The 19619-nt window shown below is 36.4% G+C and overlaps 1 protein-coding gene across 1 annotated transcript in view; it reads right to left on the bottom strand.

Annotated features, from left to right (window-relative positions):
* The window catches only part of LOC140163260 (transient receptor potential cation channel subfamily A member 1-like), a 64002-nt gene that overhangs the window by 2603 nt on the left and 41780 nt on the right, over positions 1-19619 (bottom strand). The window contains exons 17-26 of the mRNA XM_072186661.1: positions 16744-16814; positions 16373-16577; positions 14433-14561; positions 7337-7494; positions 6773-6833; positions 5931-6002; positions 5277-5456; positions 3579-3647; positions 3090-3203; positions 324-439 (exon numbers count right to left, since the gene is read on the bottom strand). Of these exons, the coding sequence (XP_072042762.1) occupies positions 324-439; positions 3090-3203; positions 3579-3647; positions 5277-5456; positions 5931-6002; positions 6773-6833; positions 7337-7494; positions 14433-14561; positions 16373-16577; positions 16744-16814 (1175 nt within the window). The remainder of the gene's footprint in view (positions 1-323; positions 440-3089; positions 3204-3578; positions 3648-5276; positions 5457-5930; positions 6003-6772; positions 6834-7336; positions 7495-14432; positions 14562-16372; positions 16578-16743; positions 16815-19619) is intronic.

Genomic DNA, 19619 nt, shown 5'->3' with positions numbered 1-19619 from the left:
AATATTTAAACCGATGACACCATGTTGTTTCACCAGTTGTTTTGTTTTCGTAATAACAATTCGCCCTTTAAAAAGTGAACTTCGATGTACGTGGTGCGAAAATTCTTGCCACCAGTCGCCATTGTTTTTACGGCGCTTCCCGATTTCTTCTGATCGGTGGGATGGCGGTGGCTAAAAACCGGAAGGATTATGACACGCGACACTGCCTTAGCCGCCTTGTATCAATTATGAAAGCATTTTAAGTCAGGGCTTCAAAAATGAAATGAAACTAAATAATGAATCTCTGAATTAAACTGCAAATGATATAACTATTAGAAACTTACGTTGAATCATTACGTCGAACTTCCATCAATACGTCGTGAACTGTTACGTCTCTGTTAGTTTCTTCTCTTGATTTACGAAGAAATCTGTTGTTAGAACCGTCCAGAATGGATTCAACCTGAAACCATAATAAAATTCCCTTTAAAAGGAAAGCCAGCCTCAATGTAGAAGAGGTCTTGTAATTAGTTTTGGTCAATGTGAAAGGCATTTTTAGGATCACGCTTACATCTACATGACAGTCCACCAAACCATCAACGATGAGAACATGCACACTGAAACAGCAGAAAACATTAATTCCTAATCTCATGTCAACTCTTTTAATTCATTACATGTACTCCAAATTGTTCTGGTCTGTTTGTTTTGTTGTTGTTGTTGTTGTTGTTGTCGTTGGTTTTTTTTGTCTTTTCAGCTTTTTACCCACGATATCTCAATTTCCAATTTTGTAATACCAGAACTTACGAACTCAATATCTTCGCTTAGGAATGTCCGATTTCACTGCTTTCGATATATACACTGCCGGTTTGAGTTAACTTACATGTACATTTTATTTTAAAATAACTTAATTAATTCGCAATGTATAGTTTAAGCCTACTATATTATAATAGATAGTGGCCAGCACATTTATAAAGGACTGGTTACTCACTACAATCTTCACTCTTAAACTGTGTTTTTCTGAATGTGCTGATCATGTTGATTGCTAGTCGGAAACTCCTGCGAAGCTATGGACATGGCATCTTACATACTCCATTCTATAACAGTCTGCCTAGTGCCTTGTGTGTTTTCTCTTCAATCATTTTGTTGAATGTAATTTTATGAATCAAATAGTTATGTGTCATTTTATTTATAATAAAGAAGTTATTAAATTAATAAAGTAAGACAATTTATTTATCTATAAGTGCATGTCAAATGGGGTACATTGTTCAATACTATATGCATAAATTATGCCCATATTATAGCTAGGCCCTAAAAACTTTATTTTGCATCGGATTTTTCCCGTTGAAAAGACAAAACTGATGTTTATGATAGCAACCATTTCATCAATAACATTTTGAGTCATTTTTATCCATAAAACGACACAGGATATGATAGATAACTACTTTCACATCAATATGGTCCATATGATCACAGATTGTTGAGAATCTGTGATATGATCCGGGATATGATGAAGATTTTGATTCTATAGATCTGTTATCAACATGATATCACGCTGTTCAGTGGTCAAGGAGTAAGGACCCCCGGTCAAGGACACTGATATGACATCATAGGTGATGTCAGATTTTCTTCTGCTGACCATATGATGCTATATATATTTACTATTATTGTTACATTTAGGCCTTTAAACTTTTAAAGTCATAATTAATTAGTTCAAACATAACTTTGGTAATACTCACTCGTTTTCGTTCGTTGAAACGGCAAAACATACTTACTTTTCCTAACAAATCGAATTAAAATATTTTAAAAAAATTTAACCACAAAAAGTAAAAAAAAAAAATCATTCCAATACCACTAAAATATAATCTCTTGAGTAAACTGACCCCAAACCTGAAACAGGTACCAGCCCCGAATGGGCTGGCGAAAAGGGAGTGAAACAATATTTTTTTATAAGCATGAGATAAAAATATTGACTTCGGTTTCGTTTTTTACGTTTGTATTTTACGTGATTAGCGATGTCAAGGCTATTTACCATCTACGGCTGAAGCGTCCTAATCACTGCTCGAGGGTGAACGAAAACTATCCCTTCGAAATATTACTACTCACCATTGCAGAAAAATAATAATACAGTACTAAGTTTTGGGGATTAAAAGTTGATCCTCTTAGAATTAGAACTAACCTACGTTTTTATTAACTAACGTTTTAATTAACGGTTTAATCAACTAACGATTCAATTAATGTTTAAATTAAGGGACCGTTCACAAACACTTGTAAGGGGGGGCTGATGCAAAATAATTTCATCGAGAAAATTTTTCGGGGCCCCCTTTTTTGACATGAAAATTATGGGCCAACCCCATAGAAAAGCATATAAACTTATATATAAACTTTTCCAGGAAAATTTGTGGCCATTTTTTTCAGGGCCCCCCTTAGGAGGGTCAACATTTTTCATTGCATCAGGCCCCCCTAACAAGTGTTTGTGAACGGTCCCTAACTAACATTTTAACTAATTAATTAACGTTTTAACGAACGTTTTAATTAGAACTAACTTAAAAGTTAGTTCTAATAAACTGGCAATAAGGGCCAAGTATTTTTCGTATGCTGTGACAATCAAGCCCAAAGACACGTACCAAAACTAATTTCAGGTTATGCATTCTTATTTTCTCATATCTTTAACAACCAATTGGGGCGGCTTCAAAATACGACCAATGGTTAAACCGCGTTCCATGGTTTAGAACAATAGAAATCGGATCCAACCGGACGAAACCGGGCGGAACCGGCGGTCGAGTAGCCGCCCCTTATCAAAATTAACTAAAATATTAAAATTAGGAGCTAACTGATAACCTATATTCCAAATTTGAATGCTTAAAGACTTGTACCAAGACTTTGAATATTAATTATTATATATTATTATTGTAAGAAAGCATGCTAAATTGCACCCCACAAAATGCAAAACTAAAATTGGACTAGCTAGAACTAAAGGATTAATATTTAGCAATGTTTCATTTGGCAATACATTTCTGAAATGTGATACATCATACAAAACTACGGAGGCAGCATAGATGGTGACTGTTTAAGAGGCAAGTGTTCTGCAATCCCTTTATCCCATTAATACTTACCTTATGTTTGAGTGTCCCTTTGCACTTGTTTGGCCAGTAGTCAGCTTTAGGAAACCAAACCTTCCGTTGAAGCCAACGTGGAAAACTTTTCTCAGTGCGAAGAATGATGTTAGTCTGGAAAAAATCAGAGAGTCAAAGAGGCAAAAAACACCACCAAGAATAAAACATGCCAGGATATTCAGATTCTTTTGTTTCAAATCTGACATGATCATGAACTGACTGTCGTGTAACATATTGTATAATCTTATATCAACGATGATCAAGATCATGAAATAGTGCCAGTTCTATAAAAGAATTGGCCAAACCGCAACTTTTGAGTATGCATATACCAACACGCTACGAATGGGTAAAGGGCATACACCGGGCATTCAACAATGCAATGGACGAGGCTACGGAGAAGTTATTGTACTGAGGTCATATTCTTTGTATTTTAATTTCGTATAATGTAAGAATTTATAATTACATGATCCTCACATTGAATGTGCTTACCTTTAAGCTGAAACGCTTATAGTAGGATGAGTCTAGAATTTGTTCAATATCACCAACCGATATGCCAATCTGCGTGATTAAATAAATATAATACATCAGAAAAATGTACATACATGAATGACTTGTCAAATAAGCCTCAAATATGAGTCTCACATCTTTCTCATATACTCTCAAGCATCAATAAATTTAGTATTATTTGTAGTATGATAATAGATACTCTTGAAAACGATTGCAGAATTGATATTGGCGTTAACTCACTCTCCTAGCGCTCTTACTCTTCAGGGGTTTATTGTTATTTGTAGTTGAATATCCCTAGAGAGCGGCGGTTGTTGGCGGTCTTACGCGGTTTGTGGTTTGCGAAATTTGGAATTAGGTGCCTTATGTGTAGGGCCTATATGGACTGCATGTTGCACCGCTTTCGAAAACTTCGAATTCATAAAACTATAACTTGTGGAAATTGTTGCATGTAAAAATAACAGTTGTGACCCGTTCTTCATGTTCTTACGACTTTGCTAAGTGGGACCAAGTTTTAAAAAGGGTAAAAAGCCACACAGGAAAGATTTTTTAAACTTTAGGCCCTTTTTACCTTTTGAAACGTTGTAGATATTGATGCTTTTTTTGAAACAAGAAATTACATCTTTGACAGACGCAGACTGCACACACTGTTATATAACACACAGTAGCAATCCAGTTGAATAATTATTGTTACATAATATTATATCACAATAAACTGCAGCAACATGCAACATTTTGTAATTTAGACACATTGTATCTGATACCACAGGCGTAATGTTGACGATGCCATTTTGACGAATCATTTTTAAATGAATCGGTACTTGGTGTATCAAATCATGTATGAGATATATTGGGCGCTATGACAACAATTTCAAATATGAAGCAGTTGTTACCTCCCGTGATATCGATATTTCCCAAATTATAACCATTCAAGTAGAGCTTGTGAAGTATAGATAAGAGGGTGTTTTTGCGTATATATTTTTGGTGGTTGATATTTTTTTATGTTCAACTTTTTAAAGTTATGTTCAAAGTTTTTAGCTTTCATAATTGCAATTTGTTGATATATTGAAGCATTTTTAATGTTAATAATTGCGAAACGCCGGCGCTACAGAAAATTAATAAATGTGTATTTGAGGGATCGATGAGATTCCTGCATTACAATGGATGAATAAAAATGAATAAAATAACAATGGTGGATTTCAATAGATTTGAAGTGGAAGTAGTCTTCGCGCTAATAAACCTCGGTCGCGTTGTTAAATTCAATTACTTCATTTTCATCTCATTAACTATCCGTTATTTATCTATGTCTTTTTTAACTTTGGAAAACTCACCCGAGTTTTAAATCTAAGACTAACATTTCCTAGCCTGCAATGTTAAACATGACAAATAAGTATGCTATGAAGCTTTGAGTGATATTTAACTAATGTCGTTAGAATTCGGTATTCATGTTAGCTATTCTGAAATAGCAATCTGAGTTCAATTGCATAAAGGTTATGGATAGAAAATACAACAGGAGCTTGAACAGACAGGATTGTCAGCCGAATGCCACTGTCTTCAGAAGATTCGGTCCTTTGAAACCCAGTACACTCTTTGGGTGATGTCCAGCAACGTGTAACTACGCCACCTCCTGCTGGTCGACCAATTACAACAGAAAATATATTTGAAGATACACAACACAATTACCGTTAAATTGATGAGTACCATTGGCATAACAAAGAGAAATATAACCATCAATACATTGGCGACTTCTTCAAATGGAGCTAGATCTACATCAATGTCGTCCAGTATATCACTCTTGTTGATCTCACCCAATGTCATGACGAATGTTGTGACGATTGACTTCCATTCAGTTTTAAAAGCTGGCTGAGAAAATGTGAAAAAAAGCAAGATTGAAATTTTGTTTGAATTGTACAAGGTGTATCAAAATGATTGTTACCCATCAATATCAAGTGAGTATGACCAAGACTGCCACATCAAAATGCAGTATAATATCCACCTTATTTGTACATTTATGTTATAAAAGGCCATACAACTATAAATTGTAGTCATTTCAAGAAGATCTAATGTTAAATTTTGAAGAAGCAGTCGTTTCATTAGACAACAAAGCGGAAGGGTATCAATCATTTTGATGCACCATGTAAGACAATTTTCCGTGAAATATTAATAACGTTTGAAATACTTTTTTTGCCGAACATTTCTCTAACATAAAGGTAATGACATGTGTTATAATATTGTTAGTTTCTCAATCCAACATGTCATTCGCCATTCGAGGGCCTGCCTATGCGACCCATAATTTGAGAAAAACTGTAAAAAGATGTGTTAAATCTATAAACTTACATTTGTGGATTGAAAACATATGAAGAATGCTAGAGCAAATCCGAGGATGAAGAAAATGTAAACAGACATTGCCTGCAAGAAATGAATGGCAGTGTTTTTTAAGTAACTAAGCTACACTCGAACAACAGAATACAATTATTATCATTTACTTCAAATTTAGCAGCGCTGGTAGGAACGTTTGGACAGTTTTGTTTGTGGAACATGAGAGCACATCAGACATATCGAATTGCATTGTGAATACGAAGAATGTCCTTCTTATATCAAATAATTTTGATTTTTGAAATTCGCGATATAATACACATTTTATGGCAAATGATTAAAAATTGATATTTTTTATATTCAAACAGTCCTCGAGGTAAACTTAATGATACGTAGCTAGGGTGAAAAGCCGACGATCAATTGAAAATTTTGACCTTTCGTATTGAAGATATGGATTTTCCCCCAAAACACCAACAATTTTTGTCTTTTTGGGAAAAAATGTATATCTTCAATATGAAAGGTTAAAATGTTCAATTGATCGTGTCGGCTTTTCATCCCAGGTACATACACTTAAAGTACATTTCATAAGAATTATGTTTACTTCCAAGACTGTTAGATATCAAATATATAAAAGATATCAAATTTTAACAATTTGACATAAAATTTGTATTATATCGCGAATTTCAAAAAACATTCCTCGTATTCAGAATGCAATTCGATATGTCTGGTGTACTCTCAGCTCCCACAAAAATACTGTACAAACGTTAATATCCGAATCCTTAAGCGCAAATAAACAGATATATTTTCCAGAATAAGCTTGTCAAAGTACAAGAGGAAGATGTTTTTGATATTGACACACTTACCTTAAGTAACGATTTGAGCGTGGTGAAAAACATTGTCACATATAGACCAAAGAAATCGAATCTAAGAAACAAAAATTATCATATCGAAAGTGTACATGGTCGTTAGTGTTCTCTGATCATGTAAGAGTAACTAAGCATAATATCATTAACCAGGAAACCAACATTATCAAGGGCTACGGGAAGCGGCACACAGCCTGAGGAGGAGCAGCCTCAATAGGGATGGAGGGCATTTCCATTTGCAAGTCATCTACAACTCTCTCTTGAGTCGTGTATTATATTCTCAGTCAGATATTGCCTTTTGCAACTTTACTGAGTATCCTGTTAAATGTAGATATAGAACCTGTGGTACCAGCTCAGAAGGAACTTTCCAGCAGCTCTCTCATGACCCATGTGACAGTTTTGGGGTAGTTAATCCACCTGACACAAATATATTCAGAAACTGTCAATTATTTCGATTGTGTTTGTTATCTTGTGTTGGTTATGCTAAAACGAGATGTATTTAATTAATGAATTCTAATTCAATAATTCTATTCCAATGTTGTTTTTAATATACTTTTTATATACCTGTTCAAAACAAATATAAAGTTCATCCATGTAACGAATACAGCCACAGCTCCACAAGCCCACTGCAAATCGCATAGAGGTGGCAATGCAAAAAAGAACGTTGGGATGAACATACTCCAATTTAAGTAGTGCTCAAGTCTTCTGAAGTACGCGATTGGCTGTCAAGAAAGTCATAATCAGAAATAATAATCAGAGTTATGGCTTGGTTGTTTGTTTGTTTATCAAGGTTGGTCCGAAAGGGACATACAACTAAGATTATGAATGTTTTGAGTCATCCAGTAGTATAAAATAGACAAAAATATGAATCAAATACTGGACTCACCAACGATTTTTTTTCAGTAACGTTGCGACCCGTTCACCGGGTCTTCATCAGAACTGCGCAGAGACTTGACTGATGGTTTGGTCACGTGATGGTAATCGGCGAGGAAGTAGTATTTCTCGTACAAAGGGCAATACTACAAGCAGATCCATTGCTGTGTCATGGGATCCCCCCTTTCACCAATTGGTATTGACATACGTATGGAAGAATTTGAGCAATATGTCCTGAAGAACTTTCCAGGCAAACCTCCAAGACTCTGGCTCAGATACGTGGACGATACATTCGTCGTTATTGATCAGAACGAACAAGACAACTTTTTTAAGTATATCAATCAAGTTGACTCCAACATTAAGTTTACTAAGGAAAGTAGTAAAGACAATCGGCTTGCTTTCCTAGACTGTCTTGTTCAAGTTAACCCTGATAACACCCTTAGTAGGGGGGTGATCTCGAACCAAAGTTTTAAAATACTTGTGAAAATCATTGTAGTGACTTGGTGTGAGTGGAAAAATGGCCATTATTTCATTCAATTCGGACATTTTACCCCCTGGACATGGCTTCTGAAGTTTTCCCGTTTTTGCCCATTTTAGTGCATTGTAATGTACAGTACATAGGCTGCAAATTAGCTAATTTAAGTTTATGGGTGGCTTCAAAACTCAGCCGCTGGTTGACCGGCAGTATAGTGGCGGTTGAACCGCATTCCATATTGTTTAGAACAATGCAAACCGGATCTAACCGGGTAGAACCGGGCGGAACTGGCGAGCAACCGGCAGATGTGTTTTGAAGCTCTCCCTATAAAGTATGTGATTTAACTTATGATAATTGTTTTCAGTGCTCTCAGACTAATGAATAATAAGAATCACTGATGTTTCTGATGGAATATTCAGAAATATTTTCATGGTAGGGGTTGGTTGGATTCTGAATTTTAATCTCTTAATTATAAAGATTAGTTGAAATACGACGGGAAAACATTTTGACTCCCTAATCCAACCCCTTCCACAAGAGTATTATTAAACATTTCCTAATTGAATTAAATCAGTATAGGTAATCATTGGTAGTGGCGAAATATGTCATGATTAAAAAAAGTTAAAAAAAAAAGTCCAACCGGGGGGGTGTGGATGCAACTTCAACGGTACATCAGCCTGGGTAACCACCCACTCTACTCCGGTCGAGAGATGGCCCTATATGAGGTCGGAAACCAATGAAATATCCATGACAAGAGGCCATGAACATCTGTAAAATTGTTGAACAGTGACCTGGGACGGGCAATTTTACCTTGAAGATTTACATGGAAATTGTTCAGTTATTTTCAGCCATTTTATTGAATATTATCTTTTACTTTCCCCATGTTCCACATGAAGGTTCTACCGACCTTCAGCATTGGATCCCTTATAAATGTGCTCACAACCAATTATCACCCATAATATAATACTATACTGAATACTAAAATCAATGGAACTTTGTCCTCTTGGGGTCATTTCATTTCTATTTTGTTGATCGGAAGAAATTTTGGCCACATGTGTGAAGTCTAAATTTTTTCCTATTTTCGTCAAAATGTAGTGAATTTGATTTTGCCAGGTGTCAATCTAGACTGAAATGGAGTCATTTGCATGATTTCCTTGATTACAGCAAATGTCATCCATAAACAAATCATACATCCGCCACTTATTCATATTTGCCTAAATTCTTCAAGCATAGTAAAAAAAAACCATCTCTTTTTCTGAAAATAGCCACATCTCTTGAAGGCCATCACAAGAAAGTCATGAATATGCAATTAAAGCAGACCCCTATTGCCAACTTTGGAACTTGTATATTTGTACCCCAGTGTTTTCAGAGTATAGCACCCAGTTTTGGTTCTTGGGCACGAAATATTGCAATTAAGATTGTTTGTTTCAAATATTGGGAAGCACGATGGCCCAATGGTTAGGGCGCGAGCTTCATGATCGGAAGGTTGCGGGTTCGAGCCCCACCACGGCCAGTGTGTTGCGTCTTTGAGCAAGATAGCTTAATTCCCAATTGCTTCACTCCACCCAGGTGTAAAATGGGGAGCTGCTGGGGGTAATCACAATCTAAGTCGCTGAGAGTACCTGCGCATCAGTTGTGGACTTGGTGAAGCGGAAATGATTCTGATATATCCTATAATGGCAGCGGAATAATTGTTGAAGTGTGCTGATAATTAGGCCATGCCTAGCTGAAGCGCACGTTAAATCAAACAACATTTATTTATTTATTTATACCCAATTCTAATCTATACATTTTACACCTACACAAATTTGGGCATATTGTTTATGGTAGAAACTTGATCCAAGACGCCAAAATTAAGAGTATATTCCTTATAAGGGGTGGTGCAATAATCATGTGTACCCCGGGCCCGGGGTGGTCAATTCCCAAAATGGTCTGCCAAAAATCGTGTGCCCACCCCCCCCTGTGGCTGTGCCAAAAAACAAAAAACTTTACCCCCCCTTTCGACGTGCCAAAACCTTTGCCCAACCACCCTTTGACATGCCCAAAACAAAAGATTCTTTGCCGCCCCCCCCCCCTTACACATACATGATTTTGGGGACCCAAGTTTAAAACCTTAGATTGTCTTATCATATATGCCAGAACAGTGATTTTGCATATTTGAACATTTTCCTACACCTTTTAGAGCATAATATAGAAACGGTGCCCAAAAGATCTGTGCCAAAATCGCTTGCCCCTCCCCCTCTTTCTTCGACCTGCCAAAAATCGCTTGTCCCCCATTCAACCTGCCACAAAATGCTTTTTTTTGGCCTGCCAAAAAATCATTTCCACCCCCCCCACACACCCCCACACACAATTGACCCCAGGGTACACATAAATATTGCACCACCCTTTATTCCGTGGTGGAAAAAAGCATTGCGTACCACCTTCCATGCGTTTAATTGGTGCAACCCACAAATATGACATCTAAATTTTATATTATGACGTCATTGTGATGTCAAGTGGGGGTTTTGGATCTTTCCGTTTTTGATATCAAAAGAATGAAAATACTTTCCGATATACATTGATACCATTTTGTAAAAGATTTAATAACAAGTGATGTTACAAAAATAACATGGAAATAATTATTGTATTAGCCCTATATGGCCTGTGCTAAAACATGCAAAAAAGCTCGATATCTTCAGACCCCGTGTCCAGGGGGTCAAATAACCGAATCGGATGAAACAAAAGGCATTTTCCCACTAACACAATGCCACTACAACTATTTCCACAAGTTTTGAAAAAATACCTCACAAAGTGGTTCAGAGATCACCCCCCTACCCTTAGTACTACTGTTTACAGGAAACCGACCCATACTGACCAATACCTTCAGTTTGGGTCACATCACCCCTTTGTGCACAAATTAGGGGTGATCCGTACCTTATTACATCCGCAGTGCCCTTCAACAGCATAACACGGGAGATGTCATTGCTAGCAAAGCCAGAGTTACTATACCTTACTCCACAGGCCTTTTAAAGAGAATCAAAAACACTTTCAAGGCATTCGGCATTGCTACCTCCTACAAGCCCTCTAATAATTTACGGAGCCAACTGGTGCACGTAAAAGACAAAATTCCAAAAGACAAACAGTCTAACCTAGTTTATGGACTCACATGCTCTGAAACTAGCTGTGCCCAGTCTTATGTAGGAGAGACAAAACAGTCTATTATTTTAAGCTCGCTTCAATCAACACCGGAGAGGAAGTTCCAACGAAAACCAGGACTCCGCAGTCTTCACCCATTCAAAACTCTCTGGCCACCAATTCAATGCCGACGACATCATAATCTTTGACAAGGAGGAGAGGTGGTTTGAGAGGGGAGTGAAAGAATCCATCAGGGAAAGAGCTGAGCAGCCAGTACTCAACAAGAAGGGGGGCCTCCGTTTCCTGCTATCACACGCCTGGGACCCCACCGTGAAACTACTTCCTCGCCGATTACCATCACGTGACCAAACCATCAGTCAAGTCTCTGCGCAGTCTGATGAAGACCCGGTGAACGGGTTGCAACGTTACTGAAAAAATCGTTGGTGAGTCCAGTATTTGATTCATATTTTTGACATACAACTAAGTTGATGGATAATCCGTGGCCCGTGGTCCAGACCAAAGGAAAATACACAGGCTATAAAGCCTTCATAGGTGGAGGAAGAAAAATAACAAAGATGGTCTCTTTCAACATTCAAATAATAACAATTTTGCTCTTGGCCCTAAGGTCGGGAAATGCATATTTTGGACGAAGGGTAAATTAAAATTATTCCGACATTATCATTATTCATAGCGCAATTGATTTCAGTTTACATGCACTACAATCGTGCAAATCATGTTAAAGTTGTCATATTGGCAGATGAATAGTACTTATAGTAGGGTGGTCACATGCAAATTTCAAACCCACCCCTGGAATTACTTTCTGTCAGGATTCTTTCTTCTGCAAAATCATTTTCAAAACTTTTTGAATCGCCTGAATCGGACAATTCGTTGCAAAGATTCACAAAATTTTGTCATTAATTAGCATATTCATGGACCGATAATTGTGGGAATAAAGCTAAAGAAGGCATGAGATGTATTGTTTTTTTGTTTATTTAGTGTTCTTTTATGCAAATATTAAAAATCCAGGGTCAAAATTGCTATATTTTCTTCTTTACAACATTTTGGAAATGGCTGAAATCACAAAATAACACTTTTGCCAGGACTTTTAACGTAAATATGTGTGATTTTCATCGTTGAGGGCGATATTATGTGCCAATTATGACCTTCAGAGAGGCCTGTATTTCCTAAACCGCACAACCAAATTGTCTGATTTTTGCACAGGAATTTGCTCTGAGGGTCTAGATTGTAAAAATCAATATAGCATTAATAGTTATACATTTATAATTGTACATCTTTGGGAAAATAGTTTTATTTGATGACCAAAAATTATTTTGTGCGTAACCTTTACATGCGTGACCGTACAAAAATGCTATCCCAGCAAACACAAAAACGTTTTAAAAACGTTTTAATTAAGTTATATTTTGGCTTTTGGTTTAGGTAAAAACGTTTTAATAACATTAAAATGTCGGGTTATATAAAGGTCATGATAACGTTTTAAAACGTTTTGTATGAAAACACACTACAACAATATTTTTTTAATGTTTTCAAAAAATGTTATTGTAAACTATTTCTGCAAACATTTTTGCCAAATATTTTGTCAATACTTAAATAACATTATGTTAAAATATTTTAACCCAGCAAACACAGAAATGTTCTTAAAATGTTTTTTTCAAAACCTTTTTATAACATTTAAATGTCGGGTTATATAAAGGTCATGAAAACGTTTTTAAAACGTTATTGCAAATATTTTGGGCAAACATTTTTCGCAAAATATTTTTTCAACCCCAAAATAACATTCTGTTTGGAATGTTTTGTATCAAGTGTTCAAGAATGTTTTTGGAATGTTATTAAAACGTTTTTATACCCTTTATATAACCCGACATTTAAACGTTTTCTGTAAAACATTTTTGTTTGCTGAGCAGTAGATTATCAAAAATGTTTTTTAAGGTTATGAAAACGTTTTATACTCTTAACATACCCTTTATATAACCCGACATTTAAACGTTTTCTAACAACCTTTTATAACCTTTTACGAATGATGTCGAAAACGTTTTGTGTTTGCTGGGATATTGACCTTCAGTACGAGTAAAATATTTTCTACTCGAAATTGGGTAGTCGGGTTTGCACAGAAGTTACTAGGAGACAAAATGTATGGAATTCAAAATGATCTCTAGTTTTCCAACTGCTGCAAATTCTGTTACATTTCCACCATACATTTGTGTATGTAGGCAGGGGTACACACAATAGCCTAGCATTGTGGCAACCCTACTTATAGTGCTAATTAATCTAGGCTATGGAGGCATTTTAACAGTACCCTCACTCTGGTAGAAAAGGGTGACTTTGCACAGAGGGTCAAATTCAACACTACTCAAAACTCACATCATCGTGATCCGCTTACCTATCTATGATGTACGGTTATGAAGTTATATGGGCAAAAGAGTAACATTGTGACGTCATAGGTCCAATTTTGCCCCCCACTGGGGGCAAATTCATTTTCTCTTATTTTGAATAAACTGATCTCAAATTAATCGTCTTGTTGCAAGAAATCTGAAAAAGGATAGTTCCAACTATCTTGGGTGCTTTCTTATACGGGTAACAGAACAATTTGTCAAGGTCAAATTGATTCAAATAGAACTCAATGCGACTCAATTGTCGATTTTGGTGTGTCACTGAGGTAGCGAAACATTCTACATAGCATAAAATATTATTTTTATGATTTATCATTGAAAGGCCAATAATTTGGGACTATTTAAAAAAAATCGGAGCATTTTTCAATTTTGCTCCATATGATGCTACAATTAGACCTATTACGTCACAATGTTACATTTTTGCTCATAACTCCATAACCGTATATCGTAGATAAGTGAAACTTTTCTGAATCCTTATAACTAGAGGTGGTATTGCCAGTGGTGGCGCTACGGGGGGGGGGGCCAAGTCTTTTTCTTGCCCCCCCAGTTTTCCATTATTAAAGTGTTTGATATTATTAGCCCTTAGTGGTCAACTTTTTCATTCACTAAAAGACATTTTTCTGTGAAAAATCCGTGACCAGTTGAAAAATCCATATAAATCTGTGTTGGAGCACAGGTTTTCACGTATTTTTTTGTCTCAAAGTAATAGTAGGATATCGAATTGCCACAAAGGCACAGTGGATAAAACATTGTAATCAAGCATTGGATTAATCTTCATAATCATACTTACGTGTCTCACAATCCTGATCAACTCAACCAATACCCGAAAGAAAATAAACAGAAGAATGAACGTCTGAATCCCAAATGTAGTGTCACCGAATCGGATAATATTATCTATAACTGTATCGTTTTCATTTTCCTAAATCATAGAAGGATAAATGGACAAAGTATCAAAATTGGCATGAAAGCCTCTTGGTAGCTTTATACAGCCTCTTTACACCTTTTGGGAAATTTTAAATGGATTCCTTGGAAGAGATCTCTAAAAGATCTTCGTGAAATGACACATCTGGTCATATGTCATAAACCAGAAGTTCCTAAGACGGTAACCTTGGTTCGTTACAGTAGTTTTCGATTAGTTTTCAATTATCTTTCACTACATAATAAAGTTTGATAGTTTATCATTTTGTCTATAAAATTATTTTTATGTTATATTGATTTCTCAGTTTGTTTAAATGTATGCATAAATAACATTTTTAAAATGTTTAATGATGAAATTTAGCCTAGATGTTAATTTACATGTGCATGTTGGTGGTGATTACAATTTATCCATGTGCCCCATGGATAAAGAGAAGAAACTTGAATCATGATATTCGTAAATTGCCGTGAAAAAGGAGTAGTTCATCCCGCTTTGACGGTGATAGAGTCGTGGCAGTCGTGGTACACTATGATTTCATGGTGGTGGTGCTTATATACACTGGGTGTGTATTGAGGCTCATTTGCATAATGTTGTATACTTTAGTAGAGGAGCAGCGGTAATGTTCAGTGACCAAATCATTAAGGGTTTTGACTTGCTGAAGGATGCTGAACAATTTGGCTTGGGCTGCCCTCTTCAACATGTTCAAAGTTCTGGAAATTTTTGGTAGGGGTCAAAATTGAAAAATGTTCCAATCCTGCAGAAAAGTATGTTAAATTATTCGTCTGGCCATAAAGGAGTCCAAAAATGTATTATACATTGATACATGGGTTCGCTTTAAGTTTGGTAGTGACATATAGGTGGACATCTGGCGCACATAACGTTAATCGCCTAGAGCGTAGCTACATGCATGTGAACCCATAGCTGTTCTCATCTTTTTAATACGGACATCGGTCGGAGAATTCCACGGCTGATGTCCGTCTTAAGAAAAAAGCCCGGAGAATGGAGAATATGGGTTCTCATACTAAGGCACACACATACAATGGCGGTTTGTCGGCACGCTTGTATAGCGCAATCGCTATAAAGCACCGATGTCACAACCGAACTTGAAGTGAACCAAAGAATAATTTGCTCTATCTGCGAAGTTTAGTTACGACGTTACTGGCAGAAACGTGTCAAAGGTCAACACCCCTTTGGCTGGGGCCAATCTACTAATACGGTTAAAATTGTTCAATTTCAATTGGACAATGTTAACCGTATTAGTAAATTGGCCGCAGTCCAAAGTGTGTTGACTTTTGACACGTTTCTGCCCATGAACTTTGCAGATACAGCAATTAAACTATACATTTTTAGATTCCTTGTGACTAGACAAATAATTGTACAAAAGGATTGAGATATGTTTCGACTTAACTTTTGACCCCTTTTTGATCTTAATTGACCCTACCTAAAATTACCAGAACTTTGAAGAGGGCAGTCCATAGAAATTTTGTTCATATCCTTCAGGCAAGTCAGAAACACTTTTGTTCGTATTCTGGTCACGGAACATTAGCGCTGTTGCTCTACTTAATACTTGATGTATGACGTAGGGATATTAATATAGACATATTAATTATACCATTTGTTCATAAGAGGAGTTGGTCACACGAAACCGGTCAGCGAAATCGTCGTGGCTACCGGTCGGTGATCTCCAGTTTGGCATGCGAGGAGTCCAAGGTTCGAATTCCCCGGATACCAAGTGACTTCTTTGTTTCTTCTTTCCCTTCCGATAGGAAAAAAAAACATGGGTTCGGATAGGGTTAAGTTGATTATGTACTCACCGTATAAAAGTGCCTACCGTCAAAATAATACGGCAAGTCATACAGCTCTGTTTTATTGGTAACATTGTAAGTCGGACAGCCGAATTCATCTTTGTCGGTTGTGTTGTATATTGCCATGTTTAACTTGAGATGCAGGCTCACGATGATAACAAAAACAAGGTAGACGAGAAAATCAAAATAGTTGAAGTACCGAGCAAACGATTTCCTGCAGGATATTAAACAAAAATGTCTGAAATCTGAAAAAGGATAGTTCCAACTATCTTGGGTGCTTTCGACATTTCGCAACTTTCAGGTTAAGTGTGTTCGTATTTCGTAATAATATGTATATACAGTTTGTCTCCTTAAAAAGCAAAATAGCAACAACATCTTACCACTTCTTTGATAAGCTTGTTTGAGAGAGACGGTGCGCCAGAAGCTTATCCCGTCGGAACTCGACCATGGTCTTTGAATAAAAAAAGATAATTGGGACAGGTTGACGATTATTAGTACCATATAATTTTACACCCACCTCTTGACAATTTACTCTTTTATGTGGAGAAATACGGAATACATTTGCGTGTACTTCACCATTACTCATTGAATATACGGTGTAGAGCGTATTTATGCGAAAAGAAATTGTGAATAAATTTTTGGAAAGACCAAACAAACATTTACCACACACTTTTAAATTAAAATTAGCCTACATAAGAGCATTAGCATAAAATCAATGGTCTAGAGTCACTGGGTTAAAATTAGGACCTTGATGCAGGAAAATAAAGAGGCTGAAATTTTTTCTCGGGAATTAAATAATGTAGAACACACACTTCCAGCTCAGAAAAATCTCCTTTGTCGAATTGGAAAGGCTGTAGATTATTTATAGTGTGTTGTCAAATATGCTATTTTTGACAAAAGCAAGGCGTTTCTCTTGTATAAATATTTTGATATTGCCAACAATAGCAGACGTGGATTTTTTGACCAATTCTGTTGACTAACCCCAAACATTAAAAGGACAGTTTCCATAGAAAATATGTAAAACCGCAATTAAAATATAAGGTCATCTCTTGAATGAGAAATTCATATCTATTCATTTGAGGTTGAGATCATCCATAAAAACCTGACATAAATTAATTAATTTATGTTTAGGCTACATAGCACTATGTAATATTGTATGTAAGCCCTATTTTCATGAAATTGCACAATTTTCATACATTTCCAGCTGTTTGGGGTTGTAAGCGCGTCACTACCCTCGTCTTGGGATCTGCTTGGAATGTGTCTCCGGAATGATAATTTTCATAACTGAAATGGAGCATTTTTTTGAAGATCTATCATTCATAATTCCCTTCAAGTGCTAAAGATGCTGAAGTTCAAAGACGTCCAATTTTAATGGCAAGTCTCATATTTTTGTACTTTTTAAACACATGCCTTAACTTCAATTTAAAAGGCCCACGTTTTTGTGTGATTTAACCAACGGGCTGCAACGTTCATTGTTCTATTGTGTCTTATTAGAGCGCTGACATATTGGAAACTGTTGCCAATCAATATTCATGAGAGTGTACATTCAACGTCCAGTTTTCAAAATTGGGTGAGTTTTTGTGCTTGGCAGGTCGAAATACATCTGACTGGGCTCTTTAATTACGTAACGCACAACGGCATTGATGTCATCGAATGGCTGCTTAGTGCTGTTGTGTGTTAAGTTTCTATAATAATTATTATTACATTTATTTTCCTTTCTTTTCTTTCTCTGTACTTATTCTTTACTAGGCCTACACTAACTTTATCACTCCCTCGCTCTCCTTCCCTCTCTTCCCCCTCCTTCTTTCTTTTTGTCCTCTCTCACCCTCCCTGTTCATTCTCCAAATCCCGCCTATACCCTCTTCCTCCCTCATCCCCTCTCCAGACTTCTCACATGGAGAAGCTGTCCCTCCCCACCCCCTTTGGGTACGCCGATGTTTCTCTGCCAATCTCATTCTTAAAATAAAATTAAATGGACATTTGAAAAAAAAAACCTTTATAGGCCTATACTTATACCTACATGTATATGCAGCGATTACCATTATAGAGTACTATAGAAATGTCGCATTCTGATGTGTAATCGATCAGCTGGAGCATTCAATTTATTTAAATAAAGCGTCTGAAGTCAGGTGGGTGATAAAAAGATTATATCGACAACTTAAGTCTCCTTTATAGACTTCAGGCCCGCACAAGCGCACATTTGGGATACGTGAGTACAATGGCACCACTTTACACATGACTGCCCTTACACATGACTGTATTGTGGTCACTTTCTTTATACTCGCCTGTTGTGTAAAGCGTTAATATGATGCCGGATCAGTGACCAATTTAATGGCGGAACCCATTTGTTTGAAACAATGGTACCAATTTTATGAATAGCCTGTCGCAATTTCTAATCGGCATCAAAGGAACCAAGCATCACATCATCTATTGCTACTCTACGACTATTGAAAGCTCTTTGGATTTAACAGTGTCCGTAGTCTATTGATTTTATGCTAATACTGTTACTTAATTAAGTATGTGGTATCATATACACATAATATGGTTTGAAAGCCAAAGGTACAGTCTGTATGTGATCATACAGAAATTCCATCAAAATATTCAATATATGGGGTCAAAGGTCAACTTTCATTACATATTGACCGACCCTCGTATAATAAACTTAAGGTTAGCAACTATTTTAAACTGTTGCGATTTGGTAGTTCACAGCATCTTCCGAATGGTAGTGAGCTTTGGTACAAATTGCATTCATCATTTCATAGCGAGTGTGTAGAAGAATTCAAATATCACAGATACACTTTTGTATGTCCTGTGGTTCTTGAGTTATGTTGTAAAGAGGGCTAAAACAATAAGACTTTTGTAAAACGTACATAACTCATTTTAAACAACAATAAATCAAGCAAGTTTTCAAACTACATGTATATGATTTGTAGAATGAACCTTTGCAAAACATCAAAGTGTTATTTTTCAGTAATATATTGATTTAGAGTACAAATCTAATCTCTGTTACAGCCTGGGAAATTAATGGAAACTGTCAAACGGGCTGTGTAGGAATATAGAGTATAGATTAATATAGGGTAAAAAATGAGGGCAAGGGATGGATCTGCGATTATTTTAGGTCGTTTGAGCGTAAACGCGCCCTTTTTAAAATGACGGAGGGGGGGGCTCGAATTCTAGGATTAAAAGAAATATTGCGACATTTCCATAAAAATAGTTTTGCATTTCTTTACAAAAAGAAGGTTAGTTTTCACAGTGG

The sequence above is a fragment of the Amphiura filiformis genome, chromosome 1, assembly GCF_039555335.1.
Source record: "Amphiura filiformis chromosome 1, Afil_fr2py, whole genome shotgun sequence".
Lineage (NCBI taxonomy): Eukaryota > Metazoa > Echinodermata > Ophiuroidea > Amphilepidida > Amphiuridae > Amphiura > Amphiura filiformis.
Note: the sequence above shows the minus strand (reverse complement) of the source record. Positions and strands in the feature narration are given on the sequence as shown.